General features: G+C 36.0%; 1 protein-coding gene across 3 annotated transcripts in view; it reads left to right on the top strand.

Annotated features, from left to right (window-relative positions):
* Positions 1–26,648, top strand: part of TAX1BP1 (Tax1 binding protein 1) — a 90,454-nt gene that overhangs the window by 42,624 nt on the left and 21,182 nt on the right. For all 3 annotated transcript variants that reach the window (XM_068972338.1, XM_068972337.1, XM_068972336.1), the window contains exons 8-14: positions 4,575–4,760; positions 11,171–11,395; positions 11,935–12,081; positions 12,436–12,559; positions 13,820–13,923; positions 17,664–17,789; positions 22,883–22,954. In XM_068972338.1, coding sequence (XP_068828439.1) covers positions 4,575–4,760; positions 11,171–11,395; positions 11,935–12,081; positions 12,436–12,559; positions 13,820–13,923; positions 17,664–17,789; positions 22,883–22,954 — 984 coding nt within the window. The remainder of the gene's footprint in view (positions 1–4,574; positions 4,761–11,170; positions 11,396–11,934; positions 12,082–12,435; positions 12,560–13,819; positions 13,924–17,663; positions 17,790–22,882; positions 22,955–26,648) is intronic.

Here is a 26,648-nt window from a genome sequence, read left to right as displayed (position 1 = left end):
AGCTAAAGGCTCTCAGTTAGAACTGGGGGATGTGCTGTCAGAGTGGCTCACTTACATGACTTTTGGCAGGAGGCCCTTCAGTTTCTTGGAATGTCGCCTCTTCGGTGGCTGTTTGAATGTCCCCACAGTATGGCAATCAACTTCCCTCAGAGTGAGCCGTACAAGGGAGAGCAAGGAGGAAATCAATGCATTTTATGACCTGGTCTGCAAGTTGAACACTGATGCTTCTTCTTTATCTTACTAATTAGAAGCAAGTCACTCCAGCTGATACTGGAGAGGGGAATTAGGCTCCACTTCTTTAAGAGAGGAGAATCAAAGGATTTAGGGATATATTTTAAACTACCTCATTGTGTATAGTCCCTAAAAGTTTTCAGGAAGTTTAAGTTACTGGTGTTTTAGATACTTAGCCGGTAATGTATAAGTCAGAGATTTTTTAATGGTAATAAGATAGCTGTTGATCAGGATTTGTGCGACTAATTTTCCCCTTTTAAGAATATATAAATGTTAGTGAGAGGATTAATTTATTTCAGTGATGATCATATTTTAGTTTGCCTTTTGGAATTATCTAAGAGACTTTCATTTTAAAAAAGGATTCTGTAGACAAATCTTCACCTTTTAGAGTTTTTTCTCCTTTCCTGTTTAAGCAGCTCTAAAATAGGATAGTGAGCATTAGTTGTCAATATTGTGGATACATATTGGTACTTACTTATTTTAAGGGTTCTTAAGCAGTTCTTGAAGGCAGTTCCAGATTAGGAATTTCAAGAACATTCTGAGTTAAATATTACTTGGATAGATTTAATCTCTTTATTAATTAGAAGAGAACAGCACTCATTTATATAATTATGGTATATGTTAAAAATAAAACATAGCTTCATATAGTCAGTATTTGAGAGTCTCGTCACAATTTGCACTAAAAATGTAGAATATGATTTATTTATTGCCAGTAGGTTTTCCACTCCTTCTTATTAAAAAATAACTATTCACTTATTTATATTTATTGATAAGCTTGGTGCCATCATTGGGTACCCAAGTATGAAATTCCACATCTTTTCTGAGAATCACCTCTTTTTTTCTTCATTTTTATTGAGATACCATTGACATACAGTACTGTATAAGTTTATGGCATAAGCATAATGGTGTATATCATGGAATGATTACCACAATAAGTTTAGTGAACATTCATCATCTCACATAAAAGATTTTTTTTCCCCTTGTGATGGGAACTCGAGGGATTTACTCTCAATAACTTTCATCTATGACTTATAGTGGTGTTAATTTTAGTTACCGTGTGATATGTTACATCCCTAGTACTTATTTATCTTTTAACTGTAAGTTTGTACCTTTTGATTACTTTTATCTAACGCCCCCTCCCTTCACCCTCTGTCTCAGGTAACCACAAATCTGACCTTCTTTTTTCCATGAGTTTGTTTTTGAAGTTTAATTTGACCCACACAAAACTATATTTAGTTCTGGGTGCACAGCATCATGATTTTATATTTTTATACATTTCAAAATGATCACCACAATAAGTCTAGCTACCACTTGTCACCATACAAAGGTATTGCATAATTACTGACTATATTCCACATGCTATATATTTCATACCTGTGACTGATTCTGTTTTTATAACTGTGTACCTGTTAATCTTCCTTACCTGTTTCTCTAATCCCCCAGCCAGCAACCACTTGTTAGTTCTCTTCATCTGTCATTCTTTTTTATGTTCATTTGTTCTGTTTCTAGATAACACACGTAAATGAAGTAGTATGGTGTTTGTCTTTGATTTATCTCACTTAGGTCCTTCCATGTTGTTGCAGATGGCACAGTTTTTCTTTTTTTATGGCTGAGTAATATACCTGTGTGTGTGTGTACACATACACACAGCATCTTCTTTATCCTTTCATCTGTTGATGAGCACTTAGGTTGCTTTCATATCTTGGCTATTGTAGATAATACTGCAGTAAACATAGGGGTATTTATATCTTCTCAAATTAGTGTTTTGTTTTCTTCAGAAATATCCAGGAGTGGAATTGCTGGATCATATGGTTCTATTTTTTAACTTTTTGAGGAATCTCCCTACTGTTTCTCCATAGTGACTGCACCAATTTACATTCCCACCAGCAGTGTGGAGGGGTTCCCTTTTCTCCACATTCTTGCCAGTACTTGTTATTTGTTGTCTTTTTGTTAGTAGCCATTCTCAAGACTGAGGTGATGTATCATTGAGGTGAGGTGTTTGATTTGTATATCCATGATGATTAGTGATCTTGAACACGTTTTCATTTGCCTGTTGATCTTCTGTATGTCTTCTTTGGGGAAATGCCTGTTCAGGTTCTCTGCCTGTTTTTTGATCGGGCTTGTTTTTTTGGTACTGAGTTGTATGGGCTCTTTGTATATTTTGCATGTTAACTCCATGTTGATTGGATATACTTCAGGTATCTTTTCCCATTCAGTAGGTGTCCTTTGCATTTTGTTGATAATTTCCTTTGCTGGGGAAAGGCTTTTTAGTTTGATGTAGTACCATTTGTTTTATTTTTGCCTTTGATTCACTTGCCTGAGGAGGCATATCCAAAATTTTTTGCTAAGACCAATATCAAACAATCTACTGCCTTTGTTTTCTTCTAGAAGTTTTATGGTTTCAAGTTTTACATTTAAGTCTTTAATCCATTTTGAGTTTATTTTTACATATATGGTGTGAGAAAGTAGCTTAGTTTGATTCTTTTGCATGTAGCTGTCTGGTTTCCCCAACACAGTTTGTTGAAGAAATTTTTTTTTCCCTGTTGTAATATTCTTGCCTCCTTTGTCATAGACTAATTGCTTATATGAGTGGGTTCATTTCTGGGCTCTCTGTTCTGTTGATCAGTGTGTCTGGTTTTGTCCACTACCATACTGTTTTGATTACTCTAGCTTTGTAGTATACCAAGTATAGTTACTGTGATACATTACATTAAAAAAATAAAGATTATATGATCATCTCAGTAGATGCAGGAAAAGCTATTGTCAAAATTCAACATATGTTTGTGATAAAACTTCTCAACAAAGTGCTTAAGAGAGAACATACCTCAACATAATAAGAGTCATATACTACAGTGTACTCAGTGGTGAAAAGCTTGATGAAAAGTACTTCCTCCAAGATCAGGAACAAGACAAAAATACCCACTGTTATCACTTTTATTCAGCATAGTATTGGAAGTCATAGCCATCATGATCAGACACAGAAAAGGAATTCAAATTGCAAAGGAAGTAGTAAAACTGTCACTATTTGCAGATGACATTATACAGAAAATCCTGAAGATGCCACTGAAAACTTGCTTTTCATCAGTGGGTTTGGTCAGGTTGCAAGATACAAAAATAATACACAGAATAATAATAATCATCTGCATTTCTGTATACTAACAGCAAACTCTTGGAAAGACAAATTAAGAAAACAATCCCATTTACAGTCAAAAAGGGTAAAATGTCTAGGAATAAATCTAATGAATAAAAGCCCTGTAGTGAGAAAACAGACAATGATGAAGAAAAAAATGAAGGTAACACATATGGAAAGATACACTGTGCTCATGGATTGGAAGAATTAACATTGTTAAAATGACCATACTACCCAATCTACAGATTGATTTCTGGAGAAAAACAGCTGGAGGTATCAGGCTCCCTTATTTCAAACTATACCATGAAACTACAGTGGTTTCCTTCTTATTTGGGGGTTGGTTAATTCTTTTTTAATCTTTAAAAATTTTTGCTTTGAAAATTAAAAAAAAAAGAGTCTACTCTGCACCTCATTGCAGAACATAGAAACGTTTTGCATGTTTATGGGTTATACCCATTCTGTTTCTTGGGACAGCCATCTTCAGAGCATGAGAGAGAGAGAGAGAAAGGGAAATATTAATAATACTGATACCTAAGGAAAGTTGCAGTTGCATACTGCCGTTGAAAGTTGCAGTATGCAGTTGCATACAGTATTTTTTTAAAAACTACTTTCAACTGCAGTTTAAATTTTAAAGATACTTGTTATAGAATTTGATTTGCATATGTACTGTGAATAGCAGCAGCCAGAGTTCCTGGGAAAAATCAATATAGTTGGGTTAATTAGTCAATAAATGTATTTTTAGGCACATAGGAAGTAAATGACAGTACTTTTTCCATAAGCAAGAAATTTAATTGCTTAAGGTATCATTCTTGAATGTACTTTGTTTTTCTTGAATCTGGTCATACCTTTATATATGAATATGCCTGTAACACGTTTCCCCAAAAGAACAACCAAATTCATTTGTAATTTTAAAGAGAACTAATGGAAAATTAGTAAAAGGGAAGATTTTAGAGATCAGGTAATGTTAGACCTTAGAATTAATCTCTGTGGAAAACTAAAACAACAATAGCAAAACTCAGAAAAGTTGTGTTCTGCTTCCATATACTTGGGTAATCATTTGGCAGAATTTGCTTTCCTGACTCCTTGCTTAGTGAGTTTTTCCTTTCCTTGATCATATTTGGGTTAGAGATAAATAGTGATACTTTAAATTATTGAGTAACTTAGGCTGTGGAGTTAGAAAGAATATTCTTGGCATTTTCAATCACTGTTTCAGGTACATTTGAAGAATACAGAAATAGAAAATACCAAGCTTCTGTCAGAGGTCCAGACTTTAAAGAATTTAGATGGGAACAAAGAAAACATGATTACTCATTTCAAAGACGAGATTAGCAGACTACAGTTCTCATTGGCTGAAAAGGAGAATCTGCAAAGGACCTTGTTGCTTACAACCTCAAGTAAGGTAAGTACTTTTGCAGTATGCATTTGAAGATTGTAAAATATTATCTCTGTTAAATGTATACAGTGTGGATTTTATTTTTATTCTTTACTCCCCTCAACTTCTGTTTTGGAAAAAGTTCAGACTTCTAGAAGAGTTGAAAGAACAGAAAATTGAATACATATATCCTTCAGTATTTTGCTACCTTTATCTCTCCCATTTATATGCCCCCCACAAGCCATTTGAAAGTCAGTTGTAGGCATTGACATTTCATCCTAAATATTTTTTAAAGTCTGTCTTATCAACAGTTACATTCTTCTGTAGATCCATAATACCTAAGAAATGTCACCTAAGAAATTTTATATTGATATGATAATAGTCATACTTGTATATGGGGCTTCCCAGGTGGTGCTAGTGGTTAAGAATCCATCTGCCAGTGCAGGAGACACGAGACGTGGGTTTGATCCCTGGGTTGGGAAGATCCCCTAGAGTATAGGAAATGGCAACCCACTCCAGTATTCTTGCCTGGAAAAATTCCAGGTCCAGAGGATCTTGGTGGTCCATGGGGTCACAAAAGAGTTGGACACGACAGCACGCATGTGCACACGCAGGCACACACACACACATGTATGTAGTTTTAGTCCACATTAAAATTAGTCCACTTATATTTTAGTATATAACCTTTAAAATTTCTTGATCCTGGGTAGTCAGAAATCATACATTAATGATTGTTATATTCTTGGTCTGCTTTAATATAGAACAGTGTCCTTAAACCTTTTGTCTGTGATGACATCGATAGTTTTGAAGAATTCAGACTTGTCTGAGAGAATGTTCTGTATTCTAATTTTGTCTGTTGTTTCCTCATGACTAGATTCCAGTTACATAGTTTTGGCAAGAAAAAGATGTTTTGTACATTCTGTTGCAGTTACATCAGAAGTCATATAATACCAGTTCCTTTCTTTCTGATGTTAGGTTTAATCTGTTGTTTAAAGTTATGTCTGCTTATCTCTCCGTTATGTTGGTGTCTTTCCTTCTTTGTGATTTATTGAATAATCTGGGATAATACTTCGAGATCATGTGAACATCCTTCTCCGCAATACTCTTTGACCAGTGTTTTTTATACTTCGATGATCCTTAGCTGTATCAGTTATTACATTAATGATTGCAAAGTGGTGATTTTAAAAAGTTGTCATTCCCTCTATGTTTATTAGTAGGTATTCTTTTATAATGAGGTGGTTCCCTTTTGTACTATTCCTTTTTTTTAAACTCACTTATAGACTCCTTGATTAATTTTTGTTCAGTATATTATACCTCATCATTCTTTTTTATCTTAAGTTGTCCTATAGCTAGGGGGGAGCCTTTTCAGACCTACATTTGTATCTTTCTGATATATTCCCCCTAATGCTTTGAATACTTCCTCGTTTTGTGGTTAGAACTTTGTGTTAGGTTTTAGTTTTAGGTTCAGACCTAAATCTGGTATTACCGATTTCTCCAAAGAGCCTGATTTTTTTCACATTCGAGAAAGGTATTTCGAAACCAAGAACTGAATCCTTTTGCTCCTTTGCACTTTAATTAGATATTTTAAGTCTTAAATTTATATTGATATCTCCAATTCAAATCCAGTATTTCCTAGGGGTCTTCTTTATCTTCCTCCTTTCCATACTTAATGTATACCTTCTCCCAGCTTCCAAAAGTGAAAGTGAAAGTCGCTCAGTTGTGTCTGACTCTTTGCGACCCCAAGGGAATTCTCCAGGTCAGAATACTGGAGTGGGTAGTCTTTCCTTTCTCCAGGGGATCTTCCCAACCCAGGGATGGAAACCAGGTCTCTTGCTTTGCAGGCAGATTCTTTACCAGCTGGACACAAGGGAGGCCCAAGAATACTGGAGTGGGTAGCCTATCCCTTCTCCAGTGGATCTTCCTGACCCAGGAATTGAACCGGTATCTCCTGCATTGCAGGTGGATTCTTTACCAACTGAGCTATCAGGGAAGCCCCCGCAGCTTTCAAACGTTATATTTATTCATGTTGTTTAACCAGCTTCCCTGGTGGCTTGGATGATAATCTTCCTGCAATGCAGGTGACCCGGGTTTTGATCTCTAGGTTAGGAAAATCCCCTGAAGAAAGAAATGGCTACTCACTCCAGTATTCTTGCCTGGAGGATCCCATGAACAGAGGAGACTAGAGGGCTCTACAGTCCATGGACCTGCAAAGAGTCGGACACAGTTGAGTGACTAACACTTTAACTTTTTCAACTAGCTGCACACACCATTAGTTTCAGAATTATTATCTCAACACCATTTCCATCAGTATCTCTGCTAAATAAAAACTAAGATTTTCCAGATTTTATCTTAATATATTCACTAAGGGTGTAGAGAGTTCAGTCCAGTCGCTCAGTCATGTCCGGCTCTTTGCAACCTCGTGGACAGCAGCACGCCAGGCCTCCCTGTCCATCACCAACTCCCAGAGCTTGCTCAGACTCATGTCTCCCGAGCTGGTGATGCCATCCAGCCATCTCATCCTCTGTTGTCCCCTTCTCCTGCCTTCAGTCTTGCCCAGCATCAGGGTCTTTTCCAGTGAGTCAGTTCTTCGCATCAGGTGGCTAAAGTATTGGAGTTTCAGCTTCAGCATTGGTCCTTCCAATGAATTCAGGACTGATTTCCTTTAGGATTGACTGGTTGATTTTCCTTCAGTCCAAGGGACTCCCAAGAGTCTTCACCAACACCACAGTTCAAAAGCCTCAGTTCTTTGGCGCTCAGCTTTCTTTATAGTCCTGCTCTATATTGACAGGGGCTCTGGGTGCAGCAGACTTGCGTCACACAGCCTGTGGCGTAAGGATGTACAGAGTATCAGGTTCAAAAGTTACTTGAATTAATTTTTTTAAACATTTATATTATGCATTTGTAATACAGTTCAGTTTTTTGTTTTTATTCTTGTAATCTTTTAATTTTATTTCTTGAATATGTAAAATAGTTGTATCATTCAGAAGTCAAAATGAAATTAAAAATTTACTTTTCCTTAAAAACCCTTTCTTGGGGTGGGAGGAAGGTTCACGAGGGAGGGAACATATGTATACCTGTGACTGATTCCTGTTGATGTATGGCAGAAACCAACACAATATTGTAATTATCCTCCAATTAAAAATAAATTATAAAAACCCTTTCTTAACCTGTTTTCATAGGTAAAACATTTTCTTTAGTTTCCAGTATATTATTATTGTTTGTTTTTACAAAAATAAACTTGGTGCATGTGTGTGCGTGCATATACCCTTCTCTGTCTCCTTTCTTTAAGTGAAAGTGGCTCAGTTGTGTCCAACTCTTTGTGACCCCGTAGACTCTACAGTCCATGGAATTCTGCAGGCCAGAATACTAGAGTGGTTAGCCTTTCCTTTATGCAGGGCATCTTCCCAACCCAGGGATCGAACCCAGGTCTTGCACATTGCATGTGGATTCTTTACCATCTGAGCCACAAGGGAAGCCCCCTTTCTTTAAAGGGGGATATTGTTTATACTCTTTTTCCCTTTGCTTTTCTTTTCCTTTTGCTTTTCTTGAACTATATATAGATGGGAAATCATTCCCTATCAGTTCATAGAGATCTTCCCATTAAAAAAAGAATGGGTATAAATACTATGTTGTATAAATTTAATTTGATTTATTTATTATAATTGGAATAGTTTTATGTGGTTTTCAGTAGTTTACTATTGAATACACTCAGATATAGTTAATGAAATACCTAAAACATCAGATATGCGTGACATTTAGGATTAATGGTTAAGACTCCAGTTACTTTTCAGGGTATTGAATGTAGCAGATTGCAAATGGAAACGTGAGAAGTATAAAAGCAATACAAAATCATGGTTATAAAAGAAATTCAAGTAGTATGTGAAGAGTACAAGATAAAAGTAACTCTTTTATTTCCCAGATATATCATTATAGAATTTCTTATTTTCCTAGAAATCTTAATGTTTGTATAATATTTATACTTTAACAAAAATGTGACTACATATCGTGTTACAAAAACTTTAAAAATTGATAGACTGTCTGGACATCTTGCAGTATGAGTACACATGAAGATCTTCCTCATTCATTAGAACAGTTTAGTAGGGAATCCCCTAGTGGTCCAATGGTTAGGACTCAACGCTTCTCCACTGGCAGGAGTCCAGGTTTAATCCCTGGAACTCAGATCCTACAAGCTGCATGGATAGGAAAAAAAAAAAAAAAGTACAACAGCAGCTTTGAAATCTCTCTTTTTATTAAATAGCTGTATAGTATGTAATGTAGTGGAAACGGTGTTAGACTTTATTTTGGGGGGCTCCAAAATCGCTGCAGATGTTGATTGCAGCCATGAAATTAGAAGATGCTTACTCCTTGGAAGAAAAGTTCTGACCAACCTAGATAGCATATTCAAAAGCAGAGACATTACTTTGCCAACAAAGGTCTGTTTAGTCAAGGCTATGATTTTTCCAGTGGTCATGTATGCATGTGAGAGTTGGACTGAGAAGAAAGCTGAGTGCCGAAGAATTGATGCTTTTGAACTGTGATGTTGGAGAAGACTCTTGAGAGTCCTTGGACTGCAGGGAGATCCAGCCAGTCCATCCTAAAGGAGATCAGTCCTGGGTGTTCATTGGAAGGTCTGATGCTAAAGCTGAAACTCTAGTACTTTGGCCACCTCATGCGAAGAGTTGACTCATTGGAAAAGACTCTGATGCTGGGAGGGATTGGGGGCAGGAGGAAAAGGGGACGACAGAGGATGAGATGGCTGGATAGCATCACCGACTCGATGGATGTTGAGTTTGAGTGAACTCCGGGAGTTGGTGATGGACAGGGAGGCCTGGCCTGGTACAATTTATGGGGTCGCAAAGAGTTGGACACGACTGAGCTACTGAACTGAACTGATGTAATGTTTTTTAGTTGTGTACAATCCTTAGGTGTTATAAAAGCATGATGCAGTAAACATTCTTGTACAGATATCCTGGCACTTGTATAAATCTCTGTGGAATAAATTGCTCAAAGGACAGTTGCCAGTTTGAGGTTTTAAATTTTTGTAATTCAAATGCCTTTCCAAAACATGTATGACATATACTACTGCTAGTAATGGCTGCATAGGTTTTCATTTTATGGAGGGTATATCATAGTTTATAACAAAATTCTCATATTGTTAGAGATTTTTTATTTTTAATAAGTTTTTATAATCTTAATATTTTACTTGATCCCTGCAAAACTAACCCTGCCAAACTAAAGCTGTATTTAGGAACTCATGAAAATAAAATTGATCAAAAGCCATGTGTTTTTCAAAGGTGTTGATGAATGTTTCAAAAATCTGATAAAGGCTATATCACTTGCAGATAATAATGAGCCCACGTATTTGAAGATGTGCTAATTTTCCTAAACCATCCAGATATTAGAGTTAATTGGTTCTCAGTCTTAGTTTGAAAGAAGAGGAATGGTATTTGTTTTACCTTCTTGGACTGTAGATGAATTGAACATTTTTTTCTATGCATAATAGCTATTTAAAGAAATTCATACCTTTCTGCAAATTTCTTTTTTCTTTTGTTTAAAATGTTTTCATTTTTTATTGATTGGAAAATATTTTCAATGCTTTTTCCCCCTTTCTGACATATAGAAACTGATAACATTTATATATTATCTTTATTAATGTCATACTAGAACAGTTGCACTTTTTATGAGTTTATTTCTAGAATAAAGAGGAATGTTGGAATAAGCTAGATTTATTGAGCTCACATTGTCTTGTTTATATTACAGAAAGTGGCAATTTTAACTTTTCAAAGAGACTTTTAGGTTTGGAGAAAGGTGCTAATTACAGGTTAGATCATAGAAAACATTTTTTTAACCAAAATTTTTACAGTTAAAATGAAGTTTTTATAATTACTATTATTATTATAAAAAACGAGGGTTAGCAGTTTTAGCTGGAGAGATTCTGAGAGACAGAAGCCTCCGTTTGAGTCTCTGTTTAGCCAAGACTGTGAACATTGGTTATGTTGCTTGACTTCCTGTATTTCAGTGTCCTGAATTATACATATAGTGATAGTATTGATACCCAATGCATAGGGTTGCTCTATGGGGGTCTCTAAACAAAGTCACATCTCAGATTTTTTATAGGCTTATATATGGAGAAGAGGGAGGCAGAGGATAAGATGGTTAGATAGCATCACTGACTCAATGGACGTGAAAGTGAGCAAACTCTGGGAGATAGTGAATGACAGGGAAGTCTGGTGTGCTACAGTCCATAGGCTGCAAAGAGTTGGACCCTACTTACAGCAACTGAATGAGCAACAACAATACTTCATCTCAGTCATGAATAGAAAAACAATATTTAATTTAAAATTTTAGATCTTTTGAAATAGAAATAAACATTGTTTCTGCTTCTGTTTTTTACTTGAATGGTTTAATTACAAATACAGTTATCTGCCTTTCTTCAGGAAGATACATTTATTTTAAAGGAGCAACTTCGTAAAGCCGAAGAACAGATTCAGGCAACTCGGCAAGAAGCTGTCTTTCTGTCTAAAGAACTTAGTGATGCTGTAAATGTGAGGGATAAAACAATGGCAGATCTGCATACTGCACGCTTGGAAAATGAGAAAGTAAAAAAGCAGTTAACTGATGCACTGGCAGAGCTTAAACTAAGTGCTGTGAATAAAGATCAGGTAAAGCCAGTTAATTTTGAATTTCCATTTTGGTCAAAAACTCATTATAAGCTTATGAAAGAGAATGACTTATGCTAAAGTAATTAAGGTCAGATTCCTGGTCACAGAATTTTAAATTTCCATTCATTTTGTTTAGTCATTGTAACTTCTTCGGTTGAAATTAATACAAGTTTTTAGAAAATGTTCTGTAAGCAAATTCCTAATGGTTAGTAAACACTGCTTTGATAACAGGTATATATTGCTTTGTTTAGATTTTCTTATTGTAGCATAAAATGGTACTGTGGTTATTTAACAGAGTAATGCTTACTTCTCAGGAGATGGATGATTCTTTTCTAGTTTTTTTCTTTAATAAACCTTAGTCCTTGGAATATAAAGCTGAAATTATTAGACGAGCTAATGTGACTCTGTAGCCAAAACTCCAAAACAAATAACATTAATTGTTGAGAGAAAAAAGTGAAAATGAAGTTGGATTTACTACCACATTATGAGATATGAGATTTTTATGTTTCTCTTAGAGAAAAAGTTTATTTGTTTTTTAGGAGAAGACTGATACACTGGAACATGAACTGAGAAGAGAAGTTGAGGATCTGAAACTTCGTCTTCAGATGGCAGCAGATCATTATAAAGAAAAATTCAAGGAATGCCAAAGGCTCCAAAAACAAATAAATAAACTTTCAGACCAATCGGTAAGTGTAATTCATTGTAGTAAAATAATTCCTTCATCAATATTTTTGTTTGAAAATCAGACTTATAATATTATACCTTTTGAATATAATTTCTCTCTGCTTGATGTCACATTATTGGCTCAATATTGTTGTGATACATTTTTTTAAAAATTGGTAATTTTTATTTGTTGGAAAAATAGAATGTTCTCTTGTAACATTTAGTCAGTAAAGGGATGTGTGTAACTTTTAGACTTTCACCTTTAAGACAGCAATAGCTTTGTGGACTTCCAGGATTTCTTTATAAAATACATAGTTACTGAAGGAAGGATAGATATGCAACTCATTTAATAGTTGATTGTTAACAATTTTGAACAGGTTAATAGCAGTAGTGTCTTCACAAAGAAAATTGGGAATCAGCAGAAAGTGAATGATGCTTCAATAAACACAGACCCAGCTACGACTGCCTCTACTCTAGATGTAAAGCCACCGCCTTCTACAGGTAGAAATCTTTTAGCCTTTTTGTATAAAGTGTTCTGCCTTGAAAAATATTTATGCTTGTTTATACTGCTTGTTTCATGTGTAAGAATTTTAGGGAGCTTGTAAAATATTCTTGTAAGTCAGGGATTGAGGCAAAGGGAAAGTAAGGTCTAAAAGTCATCCATATGGTGAATATACAAAATATGAGTGTAAACTCATGTTTATCTTTGTGAGCGTGTTCTCAAGTGTTAATTAAATGAGCTCTTGTTTTTAAATGCAAATGCTTATAGTATTTGGTCTGTAGGAAAAGAGCTAAGAATTGAAATTTTAATTTTAGCTAGCTAAAATAGCAATTTTTAAAAATAATTTTTAATTAATATTTCCCTAAATGTGTGGAATTTTGAACCATTTATGGTACTTTAATTGTATAGTTCTGTGGAGGGAAAGTTAAAAATCCCTTTAGTTCTAATCACATTTCTTTCTTGCCTTGTTTTTGTTCTGTTTTGGCTGCTTTGGGTCATTAGAGTATTTTCCTTGTTAGTACACCTGTTGGTGGATAAGTTAAAATTTTTATTAGCTTATTAACTTTTAGAATGGATTAGAGAGACATAGTGAGTACATGAACAACATGAAAATTTAAATTAACTCTAGGCTTTCATTTGTCCTAGTGTCTTTTTTTCACCTTATGTTAAAGATGACACAATAACAAAAATAAATGCTAGAGTATATAAAAGTATATTTAATTGTATAATGTTTGGGGCAGTTGATGTTTTAGACTTAATAAATGTAAGTTTTGTATACTATTAAATGTTTAGATTCAACTGCTGTGGAAATAGGATCCTGCCTTTCATTTCTATATGGTATTAATAGAAGTACTGAGAAAGGTGTTATATTGACTTAAGACTTACTGAATAGTATGAAGGATTAGAAAAATGGCTTAACATCTTTTCTCAAAGAATGTGGCTTTCCTATATATCTTATATAATAAATATATAAAGAACAATTTTTGTGGCATTTTAGAATATTTTTAGCTAGCAGTTTTTTTCTTTATTGAATGTGAACTTGATTCTAGCCAAACTATAGTGAAATTCTCATCTAATGTTTATATTGTTCCCTTCTTTGTTTACTTAGTGTATGAATAGATGGTTTTGAATAATTGTTTTGAATTAGATGTTTCTCCTTTAGGATTCCATTTATTTCACAGTATACTGACCTTCAAGTCAGGAAGCTAATATACTGAGCAAAGTAATTTTTAGTAATCTTATTTTCTGCCTTGTTACAGCTGAGACAGATTTTGACAATCTTACTAAGGGACAAGTCTCTGAAATGACCAAAGAAATTGCTGACAAAACAGAAAAATATAATAAATGTAAACAACTCTTGCAGGTAAGCTAATTCCCTTGTAAGGAGGAGATATATCAAATGTAATGGCTTAGCTTATCTTTTTTGTTTTGATTGGGTATCCCAGAGTTTGTTTCTTTCTCTTGTTTTTTTTAAGGGGGGTTGCGGGAGGTGGCTCTAGGACACACGGGCTTCAGTAGTTGCAGCACATAAGCTCTGCAGTTGCAGCACATGGGCTTAGTTGTTCTGAGAGCTTCCTGCACTGGGGATCAAACTGGTGTCTCCTGCATTTGCAGGTGGATTCTGTACCACTGAGCCACTAGGGAAGCCCTCAAAGTTTCTTTACCCTTGTATCCTGATGTTTAGTTTCACTTTTGAAGTGGGGGGTGTTTTGTGTACTTATCCATGTAGGCATGTGTGTAAAATCATGATCTAGGGAATTCCCTGGTGGTCCATTGGATTAGGTCTTGGTGCTTTCACTGCTGTGGACATGGGTTCGATCTGTGGTTGAGGTACTAAGATCCTGCAAATGTTACATTGTTGGGGGGCGGGAAATCGTGATTGTTTTCTGTTCCCCTAATATCCTTCTCTTGATAATGGGTAAAGGATTAATTGATGTTGGATGTTGTCTGTCTTCTAAGGATACATGAAAAGTCTCTGAACTGCGTAAAAAGAAAGTACTCTTTTTTCCTATATATACTGTAATAATAGCAAAGACTTTCACCACATCCTAAAGTGAGTAGATTTGTAAAGTGGAAAAAGGGAATGTTAGCCAAGTGAATGGTTGCCTTTACTATTATTTATTTTGATTCTATTAAACTGTAATAGTAAAACATTTAAATTTTGCAGTTGTCCTAGTAGCATTCACTCTGGAGTATATAAAGGACAAAGGGAAAATGCTTCTCATTTGTATCTGATTGGGGGAAGGGAGGAAAAGGTGTTTTGTGTAGTATGTGGTTTTCGTTTGTTCAGTTAAATATTTTTTTCTGTGTTTGTTTCTCTGTACATGTGGAGAGGCAAGGGGTAATTTTTAAAGCCGTGGAATGAAGTTTATATATTAGCCCAACGTTACTATAGTAATTGGGCTTCCCAGGTAGTAGTAAAGAACCCACCTACCAATGCAGGAGATAAAAGAGACACATTTCAGTCCATGGGTCAGGAAGATTTCCTGAAGGGGAGGACTTGGCAACCCACTCCAGTATTCTTGCCTGGAGAATCCCATGGACAGAGGAGCCTGGTGGGCTACAATCCATAGGGTCATAAAGGGTCAGACAGGACTGAAATGACTTAACACACTATAGTAACTAATGTAAAATATTTTATGTTATAGTCTTAATAGTAGTTTAATCCTTTAATAAGACTTTAAGCTGAGTATTTTTGTTGCTTCAGAAGATCCTTTTATAGAGGATTGATTATCCTTGAGGTCAAAATAGTTGTTTATGAGGGACTAAACTATTTTTCAGTAAGTGAGACAATTTTGGATGAATATTTTAAAAAACCTCATTGTATTATCAAAAGGAAGATAGAATGTTTTTTTCCAGCTAAAAATTTCTGTGTTGTAGTACAACCGAAATTCAGTAAACTGCACATGTTTAAGGTCTGCAGTTTGTTTAGTTTTGCTGTATTTATAGCTGTGGAGCTATCACAATGTCATGCTAATGAACATTTCCACTACCTTCAAATCTTTTTTGTGCCCTTTTGCAACTCATTGCTCCCTCTCTCCCCTTTTCCTGGGAAACCATTGGCTTGCTTTCTGCCACTGTAGATTAGCCTACCTTTTGTACAGTTTCTATAAATGGAATCATATGTACACTCTTCTTTTCCTGCCCCCTTTCATCACAGTTATTTTGAGATTTATTTACATGTTTGCCTATTATTGGTAGTTCATTCCTTTTTATTATGAGAGTTCATTTTTTTGCCATTTAAAAAATTGTTTTCATCTTATTATTGAGTTGTGTTCTTTATTCCAGATACAAATCCTTTGTCTGATATGTGTGATTTTATCCTAGTCTGTGGCTTGCCTTTTTATTTCCTTAATGATGTTTTTGTAGAAGGAAATGGCAACCTACTCCAGTACTCTTGCCTGGAAAATTCCATGGGTGGAGGAGCCTGGTAGGCTACAGTCCATGGGGTCTCAAAGAGTTGGACATGACTGGGTGACTTCACTTTCTTTCTGTAGTTCCTTTTGGAGAAGGAAATGGCAACCCACTCCAGTGTTCTTGCCTGGAGAATCCCATGAACAGAGGGGCCTGGTGGGCTACACAGTCTGTGGGGTTGCAAAGAGTCGGACATACTAAGCAACTAACACACACACAATGGTGTTTTTAGAAAAAGTTTTAGTTTTGCTGAAGTATAGATTCTTAATTTATTCTTTATGTATTGTTCTTATTTTCTAAGGAAAAAAATGCTAACTGAACTTGTAATGATTTTTTTCTTGTCTTCTGTTAAGTTTTGTAGTCTTAGAGTCTTTTAAGCCTGTTATTTGTGAATGGTGAGTTGTGGTACATACACTGTTGATCCAGCATTATTTGTTGAAAAGACTTTTTCTCTACTGAATTGCTCAAAGCATAAAGCATATTTCTTTCTTTCTTTTTTAATTAAAACAATTTTTTTAATTGACTGTGATGTGAGGCTTGTGGGATCTTACTTCCCTTACCAGGAAGCGACCCATGCCCCTTGCAGTGGAAGCACGGAGCCCTAACCACTGGACCACTAGGGAATTTCTAGCATAAAGCATATTAAACATTTTTTTCCTTACACAAACCACTCAAAATGAAATTGGCCAAGTTACCTTTTCATCTTGTTTTAAAACTCCTTTCCTTTAACATTCTAAGTTGTAGAGAAGAGCAGTGTTTAAGAAATCTACCTAGAGATTGTCTTGGTCAGGAAACCCCAATTAATATCTGGAAACAATGGCATTACAAATATGATTTTTATTACCTTCCAGGCTTCCCAGGTTGCACTAGTGGTAAAGAGCCCACCTACCAGTACAGGAGACCTAAGAAATGGAGGTTCAGTCCCTGGGTTGGCAAGATCCCCTGGAGGAGGGCATGGTAACCCACTCCAATAGTCTTGCCTAGGAAATCCCATGGACAGAGGAGCCCGGTGGGCTACAGGTCAAAGGGTCACAAGAGTAGGGCACAGCTGAAACAACTTAGCATGCATACATGCTTGCTTTACCTCCTTTGCAAAAGTGATCTATGTTTGTTGTGAAATTTTAGGCATTATGGAAATAAAGGATAACGATGGTGAAAAAATACCATTATGATCCTGATCCCCAGAAATAAGAGCTATTAATAGTTTGGTTTATTGAATTCCTGGCAGTCCATAGGACTCTGACCTTTCACTACTGAGGGCCAGGTTTCAATCCCTGGTCAGGGAACTAAGATTGTTTCCACAAGCCATGCAGTGCAACCAAAAAAATTATATTTTTGTTTATCTTTTTCTACATAGATATCATATAAAACTGTGTTAAACAACTTTTGAAGCAAAAATAAAATTATACTGTATATTCTGTTTTGGAACTTGATCTTTTCAATTAACATATCTTGACACTTTTCCTTGTAATTTGTAGATCTGTGGTTCTCTTTCAGTAAATACATTCTGTTCCATTGTATGAATATAAAATGATTTATCCAGTCTTCTACTGACAGACATTTTGGTTATTTTAATTTTTATACCTTTACTATAGTGTTATAGTAAACATTCAGCACAAGTATGTTTGTATAGATATTGGCTGAATATGGATTTTAAATCTTTTGGTAATTATACTAATTTTGTTTTAGGATGAGAAAACAAAATGCAATAAGTATGCTGATGAACTTGCAAAAATGGAGCTGAAATGGAAAGAACAAGTGAAAATTGCTGAAAACATAAAACTAGAACTAGCTGAAGTAGTGGACAATTACAAAGTAAGTTTAATATTTATATGACTTCATAATTCTGTTACTTCTGAAAAGTGATACTTTTGATACTTCTGAAAAGTGCTATCTATAATTTAGTCAGTCTAAAGTTTTAACATGGGTAACTGAGATAGCATTTTCATAATATAGATAAATATGTACTATGTAGTTATGTTGAATTTAGTTCATTAACTGTGAACTGAGAAAGTGGTTACCCATATGCATTGTGCTTGTGGCTTTCATTTTGTGTAGTCATATGGACATGACTGAAGCAATTTAATACTAGCCACATGGCCATTAAAATTATATCTCTAAATCATGCTTAAATTTTAAGATGAAAAGTGATTATGTCATAATCCTTGTTCACTTAAAATGGTTTGTGAAATTATTCTAGGGCTTTGGTGTTTTCTGGGAGTATAATAAGATCAGTAATTTTAAAAATTTATGTAAAGGTTTGAAAATTTTTAACCAAAATTTGTTACTTCTGATCATTAATAATTATGCAGGCAGATTCTTTACTGTCTGAGCCATCAGGGAAGCCCAAGCAATACAGTCTTAATTAAGAAGACTTTTTGCTGAGGTAACATTAGGCAACAAACAAGACTGATTGGTAAATGATGTTTGTAAAAAATGTTGGGAAAAAAATCAGTAGGCTGTCTAATTAAGTAGAAAAAATATTTTCCCTCTAAATAATAAAGTATAATCATATATTTTAAGGCCTGTGCATGTGTGTATACTTTGCATTTTGTGGGTGTATGATTAAAGGCCTAGAAGTTCTAAATGATTTAAATTTGTTCTGTCATAGCTAATTGTACCTGTAATCTAATTTTTAAATACAGCACTCTTAAAGACCAAAACTTACTTTGTTTGAGGTGGTACATTATAGGCTAAGGTAATTTTAATGGTGGTCAGTTTCTGTTTTTTAAATTTATTTATTTTTAATTGAAGGGTAATTGCTTTACACAATATTGTGTTGGTTTCTGCTGTCCATCAGCATGAATCAGCCATAGGTATACTACTGGTATTTTTTTATCTTCATCTGCTATCGGAATGAAAATTTGAAACTTCTTTCAGAAGGTTGTTACTGTATTTGGGATCCCTTTGAGTATTGCTTTTATTGCCTGGCAACTTCCCTTATTGTTAAAACGTGTGAATACTGAATTTATACTGAACAAAATTTTTTTTTCAGATTGACTGAGAAAATGATTTAGTAAATATTTATCAAAACCTGTTATATATAAAGCACTGTGTTAGTTATGTGTTTGGTCTTGTTGTTCAGTTGATCAGCCGTGTCTGACTCTTTGTGACTCCATGGACTGCAGCACGCCAGGCTTCTCTGTCCTTCACTGTCTCCTGGAGTTTGCTCAAACTCATGTCCATTGAGTGATGCCATCCAACCATCTAATCCTCTGTTGTCCTCTTCTCCTGCCTTCAGTCTTTCCCAGCATCAGGGTCTTTGCAGATGAGTCAGCTGTTCGCATCAGGTGGCCAAAGTATTGGAGTTTCAGCTTCAGCATCAGTCCTTCCAGTGAATATTCAGGACTGATTTCCTTTAGGATTGACTGGTTTGATCTCCTGCAGTCCAAGGGACTCACAAGAGTCTTCTCCAACACCACAGTTCGAAAGCATCAATTCTTCAGCACTCAGCTTTGTTTATGGTCTAACTCTCACATCCATACATGACTACTGGAAACACCATAGCTTTGAGTATATGGACCTTTGTTGGCTAAGTAATGTTTCTGCTTCTTCATATGCTATTTAGGTTTGTCATAGCTTTTCTTCCAAAGAGCAAGTGTCTTTTTAATTTAATGGCTGCAGTCACCATCTGCAGTGATTTTGGAGCCTAAGAAAATAGTCAGTCACTGTTTCTACTGTTTCCTCATCTATTTGCCATGAAGTAATATGGCCAGATGCCGTGATCTTAATGTTTTGAATGTTGAGTTTTAAGCTAGCTTTTTCACTCTTCTCTTTCATCTTCATCAAGAGGCTCTTTAGTTCCTCTTCACTTTCTCCCAATAGGGAGGTATCCTCTGCCTATCTGAGGTTACTGATATTTCTCCCGGCAATCTTGATTCCAGCTTGTGCTTCATCCAGCCTGGTATTTCGCATGATGTACTCTGGATTATGTGGGTGATCATATAAAAATGGCACAATGCTTTGCTTATAGAGTTTATAATCTAGTACGGTTGCTAGACGTGAGATGTGATCCAATTCTTTCTCATTCATGACCTAGGTAATCATCTTTCAAACCCATGGGAAGCTAAATATTTTTATTTTATGAATAATAAATTAATGATAAAAATCAATGTTCAGATAAAACATCATATTTATGGCTATACAACTGGTAAAGGCGCTTGATTTTTTTTGTTGTTGTTATTTAGTGCCCTGCCTATTATTTTGTGCTGTTTAGACAAACATCCATGAGACAGGGCAAAGTGTGATGAAGTTCTACATAAACTACAAGTCTAAGTATTTTAGGGCTGTTTCAAATGGAATATTTAGGAGTTAGACATTGTGGAGAAGCTAGACCTGTGAATACACAGATGAACTGTACAAAAAGATTTTAATGGCCCAGGTAACCATGATGGTGTGATCTCACCTAGAGCCAGACATCCTGGAGTATGAAGTCAAGTGGGCCTTAGGAAGCATTACTACAGAAAAAGCTAGTGGAGGTAAGGGAATTCTAGCTGAGCTATTTCAAATCCTAAAAGATGATGCTGTGAAAGTGCTGCACTCATTATGCCACTAAATTTGGAAAACTCAACAGTGGCCACAGGACTGGAAAAGGTCAGTTTTCATTCCAATCCCAAAGAAAGGCAATGCCAAAGAATGCTCAAACTACTGTGCAGATGCACTCATTTCACATGCTATCAAGGTAATGCTCAAAATCCTTCAAGGTAGGCTTTAACGGTATGTGAACGGAGAACTTCCAGATACGCGTGCAGGCTGGATTTAGAAAAGAAGAACCAGAGATCACATTGCCATAATTCATTGGATCATGGAGAAAGCAAGGAAATTCCAGAAAAATATCTGCTTCACTAACTACGCTAAAGCGTTTGACTGTGTGGATCACAACAAACTGTGGGAGATGAGAATACCAGACCATCTTATCTGACTGCTGAGAAACCTATATGCAAATCAAGAAGCAGCAGAACCAGACATGAAACAACAGATTGGTTCAAAATTGGGAAAGGAGTACTTCAAGGCTGTACATTGCCACCCTGCTTATTTAACTTCTGTGCAGAGTACATCAAGGGAAATGCCAGACTGGATGAATCTCAAGCTGAAATCAAGATTTCCAGGAGAAATATCAGTAACCTCAGCTATGCAAATGACACCTCCCTATTGGCAGAAAGTGAGGAGGAACTAAAGGCCTCTTAATGAAGGTTAAAAAGGAGAGTGAAAGCTGGCTGAAAACCCAACATTCAGAAAACTAGGGTCATGGCATTCGGTCCCATCACTTCATTCCAAACAGATGGGGAAACAGTGGAAACAGTAACAGATTTTATTTTCCTGGACTCCAGAATCATTGCAGACAGTGACTGAAGCTGTGAAAATAAAAGATGCTTGCTCCTTGGAAGAAAAGCTATGACAAACTTAGACTGTATTAAAAAGCGGATACATCAGTTTGCTGACAAAGGTCCATCTAGTCAAAGCTATGGTTTTTCCAGTAGTCATGTAAGGATATGAACACTGGCCCATAAAGAAAGCTGAGTGCTGAAGAATTGATGCTTTCAAACTGTGGTGTTGGAGAAGCCTCTTGAGAGTCCTTTGGACATCAAACAAATCAATCCTAAAGGGAATCAACCCTGAATATTCATTGGAAGGACTGATGCTTAAGCTCCAATACTTTGGTCACCTGATGCAAAGAGCAACTCATTTGAAAAGACCCTAATGCTGGGAAGGATTGAAGGCAGGAGGAGAAGGGGTGACAGAGGATCAGATGGTTGGATGGCATAACCGCCTCAATGGACATGGGTTTGAGCAAACTCTGGGAGATGGTGAAGGATAGGGAAGCCTGGCGTACTGCAGTCCATGGGGATGCAGAGTTGGACACAGTTGACTGAACCACAACAACAAAGACCTGTCAAAGACCATACAGGAAGGGAGGATAATAAACAGATGGCGAAAGAAAGGAGCATCTTTCTAACAGATGGAAAAGAGTTAATATAGGTTTGGAGGTCAGAAGTAGAGAGCATAATCTGGGAGCTGTAACAGTCTTGAGTAATAGGTCTTTAATATCTGTGATGGAGCAGATCATTGTGAAAGATAGGTTGAATCCAGATTTTAACTGTTTGGAATGTGGGTGCTATTTGCTGTTAAATATTTTCTAGGAGAAAAAGAGACCCAATCAGAGTGGGTCTTAATGAAAATAATTTGGTAGTATGGAGAGGATTTACAGGTGGGAAGGATTTTTGAAGGTAAGAAAATTAGGTACAGATATGCTTAGAATGAGTTGATAAAGGAGCACCTCTTTTGGGTACCTTCCCCAATCATCATCCATTGAATTTATCAAGGAAAGCTTTGAATCTTGGGAAAGAACACATGTGGCACATAAGTTAATATTTGTGATTTATTCATATGAGCATGATAGTTGAAGGCATAGAAGAAAGTGAGTTTTCCGAAAATGCGGAGAGAAGAAGCCAAAGAAGAAACTGCAGAATACTTGCAATTGTGAAGAAGTGTACTTTTAAAAAGAGCATTAGAGAATGACAGTGTTGGTACCATTTCATAAAAGCCAGGAGAGAAGTTTTAAGAGTGAGGCACATGCATAAAAATTGACAAGTAATTCAGGGACTTCCCTGACAGTCCAGTGGCTAGGACTCTGCATTACCACTGCAGGGCATGCAGGTTCAGTCCCTGATCAAGGATCCAGGTTCCTGCATGCTGCAGATTGGCATAATAAGAATAATAAAATAATCTTGAAACACATCAGAAAAACAATAGTGACAAGTTCAGAAATATCAAAGAATAAGATCCAGGGAAAATACATGGATATGGTAATAGGGTTTATTTAAATAGAAGGGTATAAACTAGCTTTTGAAGGGTAAAGAGAGGGTAGATGATGAAAAATAATAATGATCATTTCTTTCTCTCCTCAGCTTCAGTTGGCAGAGAAAGAAAAAGAGATAAGTGGTCTAACTTCATATTGGGAAAACCTCTCCAGGGAGAAGGTACTGAATAATGTCCTTGAAAAATTTCATACGACACTGAATGATAATACAGCTTTTTGAAGGGACATAACATTTTACAGTTATATGAGGGTAATTTTTTCTTTTTAAGTTAAATGAAGAAAAGACAAACAGGTAGAAAACACTTTTTAGTTTTATAATATTTTAAAAATATTTTGATAGAAAAATGGTTGTGTCGAATCTTAGTTTGACTTTTGTTACATAGTTTGGATTTAACGAATTTTGGTTTTCTTTTGTAATAGGAAACATTTTAGGAGATGTTTAATGATTTCTAGCATAACCTGACCTTCAGACAGAGCATACGTTTATAATATAAAATATACTGTAATGCAACATTTCTCACAGTAGGGTCTTAAGGGTCTTGTTATGAATGATAAAAGACACTCCTATCACTGAGAAAATTCCAAAAGTTTTAGGAGGTCAGTGCCAGGAACTGGGGACAAGACCAAAAATATTTTTTATGTTATAGTATGCATTTATGTATGTATGTATGTAGTTATGTATGTGCAGTCTTCCCTCTGTGTCTCTGGGGTTGGTTTCTGGACCCCTCTCAAAGGATGCCAGAATCCAAGGATGCTGAAGTCTCATATGTGAAATGGTGTAGTACCACTGGCCCTGAGTATCCATGCATTCTGCATTGGCTGATTTGGAGTTCCAGCTGTATTTTAAGTTTATATTTGGGTATCTCTGTTCATCTGTGTGTTTATCTAATCTAATATTAATAGATATCATTTTCCTACTTGGTACTCATCAATATGAGCTCTTTTTAGTAGTGTGATAAGAATTTTTTGCTGTTCACGTAGTACCAGATTGGGTCAATGGGAACACCTTCAAACTGGCCCCTGGTATGCCCCAGTATCAAAAGGATGGTGTTGGTTTTTTGAGCACTTAATTTTTTTCTAGCTTTGCAAGATATTTTCATATGTTTATTTCACCACTCATCTTTGGAGTTGGCCATTTTTTATAAGAAAGAATCTAAAATTAACTTCTCCCAGGAGTTCTGGTTGTTTATTATTGGGAAATGCTATTTAGAAGTTATCGCAGTAATTTCATCTGGCTACAGAGAGATTATCAAGATGAGGATGTTGGTTGTGTTGTTGTTCTTGTTGTTTTGCCATGCCATCTGGCTTGCAGGATCTTAGTTTCCCAATCAGAGATCAAACCCAGGTCCTGGCAGTGGAATGGTAGAATCCTAACCACTAGATTGCCAGGGAAATCCTCCTTGTCTTCCTTAATTCCTGTTTATACACCTGTTCCTCAGTGAGAATCCTGTGGCCAACGGAGTTAGCACATTTAATCTATTTGGTAGTTCCAGTATCTCACATAAAACAGTGTCAAAACTGCTAGAGCTATATCCATTAAGACACGGAAACCTGTTAAGAGTAGAATTCAATTCAAGATTGCTTGCAATTCTTCCTTCCCCACCCCATCCCTGGGTTGTCAGTGTATTGCGTTTGAATGTTTCTCGGGTTAGTTCTCTCTCCCTCACCCTCTCATCCTCCTCCCTACCTTCAGTATATGGTAACATAAAATGACAGGTGGGTTAGGTTGTGCTGTTGCTCAGTCATATCCAACTCTCTGCAGACCCTTGAACTCTAGCCCGCCAGGCTCCTCTGTCTGTGTTTTCCAGGCAAGAATACTGGGGTTGGGTTTCCTATTCCAGGGGATCTTCCCTACCTAGGGCGTGAACCCATGTCTCTTGTGTCTCCTGCATTGGCAGGTGGACTCTTTACAACTAGTACCACCTGGGAAGCCCTAAATGGTGGATTGAAGCTAATTAAAACAATAGTAGCACAAATGAAGAGTAAGAAGACAATTTTTTATTTCTGGTATGAATTTTGGTCAAGTGTATTTCAAAGTTAAAGCAATGATGACCTAATTAGATTTGACAGGAAGTTGACAAAATATGTATCTTAAATGCTGAAGACCACTTTGTGAAATATGAATTTAACTAAGTAATTTTTGGTAAGAAACCCAACTCCTAAGTGTATTTTGTGCTTGGAGTTACTAGCTAATGTTGGAGAGAAACAATCAAGATACTTTGTTTTTATACATTTTACATATATAAAATATGTTTCATATATAAAAATACAACACAAAATTATATATTTATATATAGACTATATTTTATAGTTTTGTAGTTTCATATATGATAGTGAAAGTGCTGAATGGTTACAACCATCTGTACATTTTGCTGAGTTACAGATGGCTCAAATCACAGAAAATAATATATAGTGACTTATTAATTATGCTGCAGTTTAAATAATCTTGCAAGACTGCAATCAGCATGTTAGATGGGGCTCTGTCATCTCAGTATAGACCTACTTCTGAGCTCACTTGTTGCTGGGATTCATTCCTTGAGGGTTGTTCAGTAAGGGCCATACTTCGTACTCTGCCATCTTCCAATCTTCCATGAGGTCACTCCTCTCCTCTCTTTTTTTTATTCCTCTTCCCTTTTCTCTGTGTTTGACAGAAGATTATTCAAACCACAGGCAGGTAACCTTTAAAAATATAAAGTTGATACTTTTCCTTGCTTGAAGACCCTTATGGGCCTCCCATGTACTTGTGCATTTAAGATAAATGACAAAATTCTTTTTTGTGCTGTGTGGCTTGCAGGATCTTAGTTCCCTGACCAGGGATTGAACCCACACCCTTGACAGTGAAACCATGGAGTCCTAACCACTGGACTACCAGGGAATCCCTCCAAAAGTCTTAGTATCGATTATAATCTTTTATATGACTAGCCTCTCTCTCTAGACCCATTTTAAGCCACAGTTTGTTTGATTCTCTATTGTAGAATTCCTCTCGGTAGTAGTTCTGAGTCTTGAGCTTGCATCAGAATCATCTGTATGATTTGATAAAGCACAGCTTTCTGGGTTCTATTCCCAGAGTTTCTGATTTGTAGGTCAGGGATGGGGCTTGAGATTTGCATTTCTGACAAGTTGCTGCTGATGGTGTCGGTCTGGGGACTGCACTTTGAGAACTGTTATAGTCACTCTGGCCTTAAAACTCATGAATTGCTTTCTTGTTTCAGGGCCCTTGTTCGTGTACTTTGCCAAGAATATTCTTGCCTACGATTCTTTGGTAGTTAACTTTAAACTAGGGAAGTCCTGGAAGAATTTAAACATATATAAGAATAATGTAATGAACTCTGTTGTATTTCTCACCCAGCAATAAACAGATGTTACTTTATGGCCATCTTACCTGTTCAGCCGTTTCCCTTCTGTCTTAACCTGGTGGTATTGTTTTCAAGTATATCCCCAAATTTTTAAATATGTTCTTCTAAATATTTAAGTACTCCTGCTACTCTTGACTTATGGTTAAAGTCTCAGGTTAAATGACTCTTCTTCACAGAGGCCTTCTTTGACCTCTCATTCTAAATTAGATACCTCTATTAAACTTACACCTGGGAATTGTACTTTTATTTTACAGCACTTACCATAATTACTGTAATTAATACTTATTTCTGTACATATTTATCTTAATTAAAACTCCCTTCACTTAATTATAAGATCCATGAAGACAGGAATCATGTCTGTTTTATTCACCATTGTATTTGTAGTCTCTACTCCAGTATTCTGGCCTGGAGAATTCCATGGACTATAGTCCATGGGGTCGCAAAGAGTTGGACATGACTGAGTGACTTTCACTCATAGTGTTTGATATTTGAAGTTAA

Source organism: Capricornis sumatraensis, chromosome 5 (assembly GCF_032405125.1).
Source record: "Capricornis sumatraensis isolate serow.1 chromosome 5, serow.2, whole genome shotgun sequence".
Lineage (NCBI taxonomy): Eukaryota > Metazoa > Chordata > Mammalia > Artiodactyla > Bovidae > Capricornis > Capricornis sumatraensis.
The sequence above is the reverse complement of the archived record's forward strand: the minus strand, read 5'-3'. Positions and strand labels throughout refer to the sequence as shown.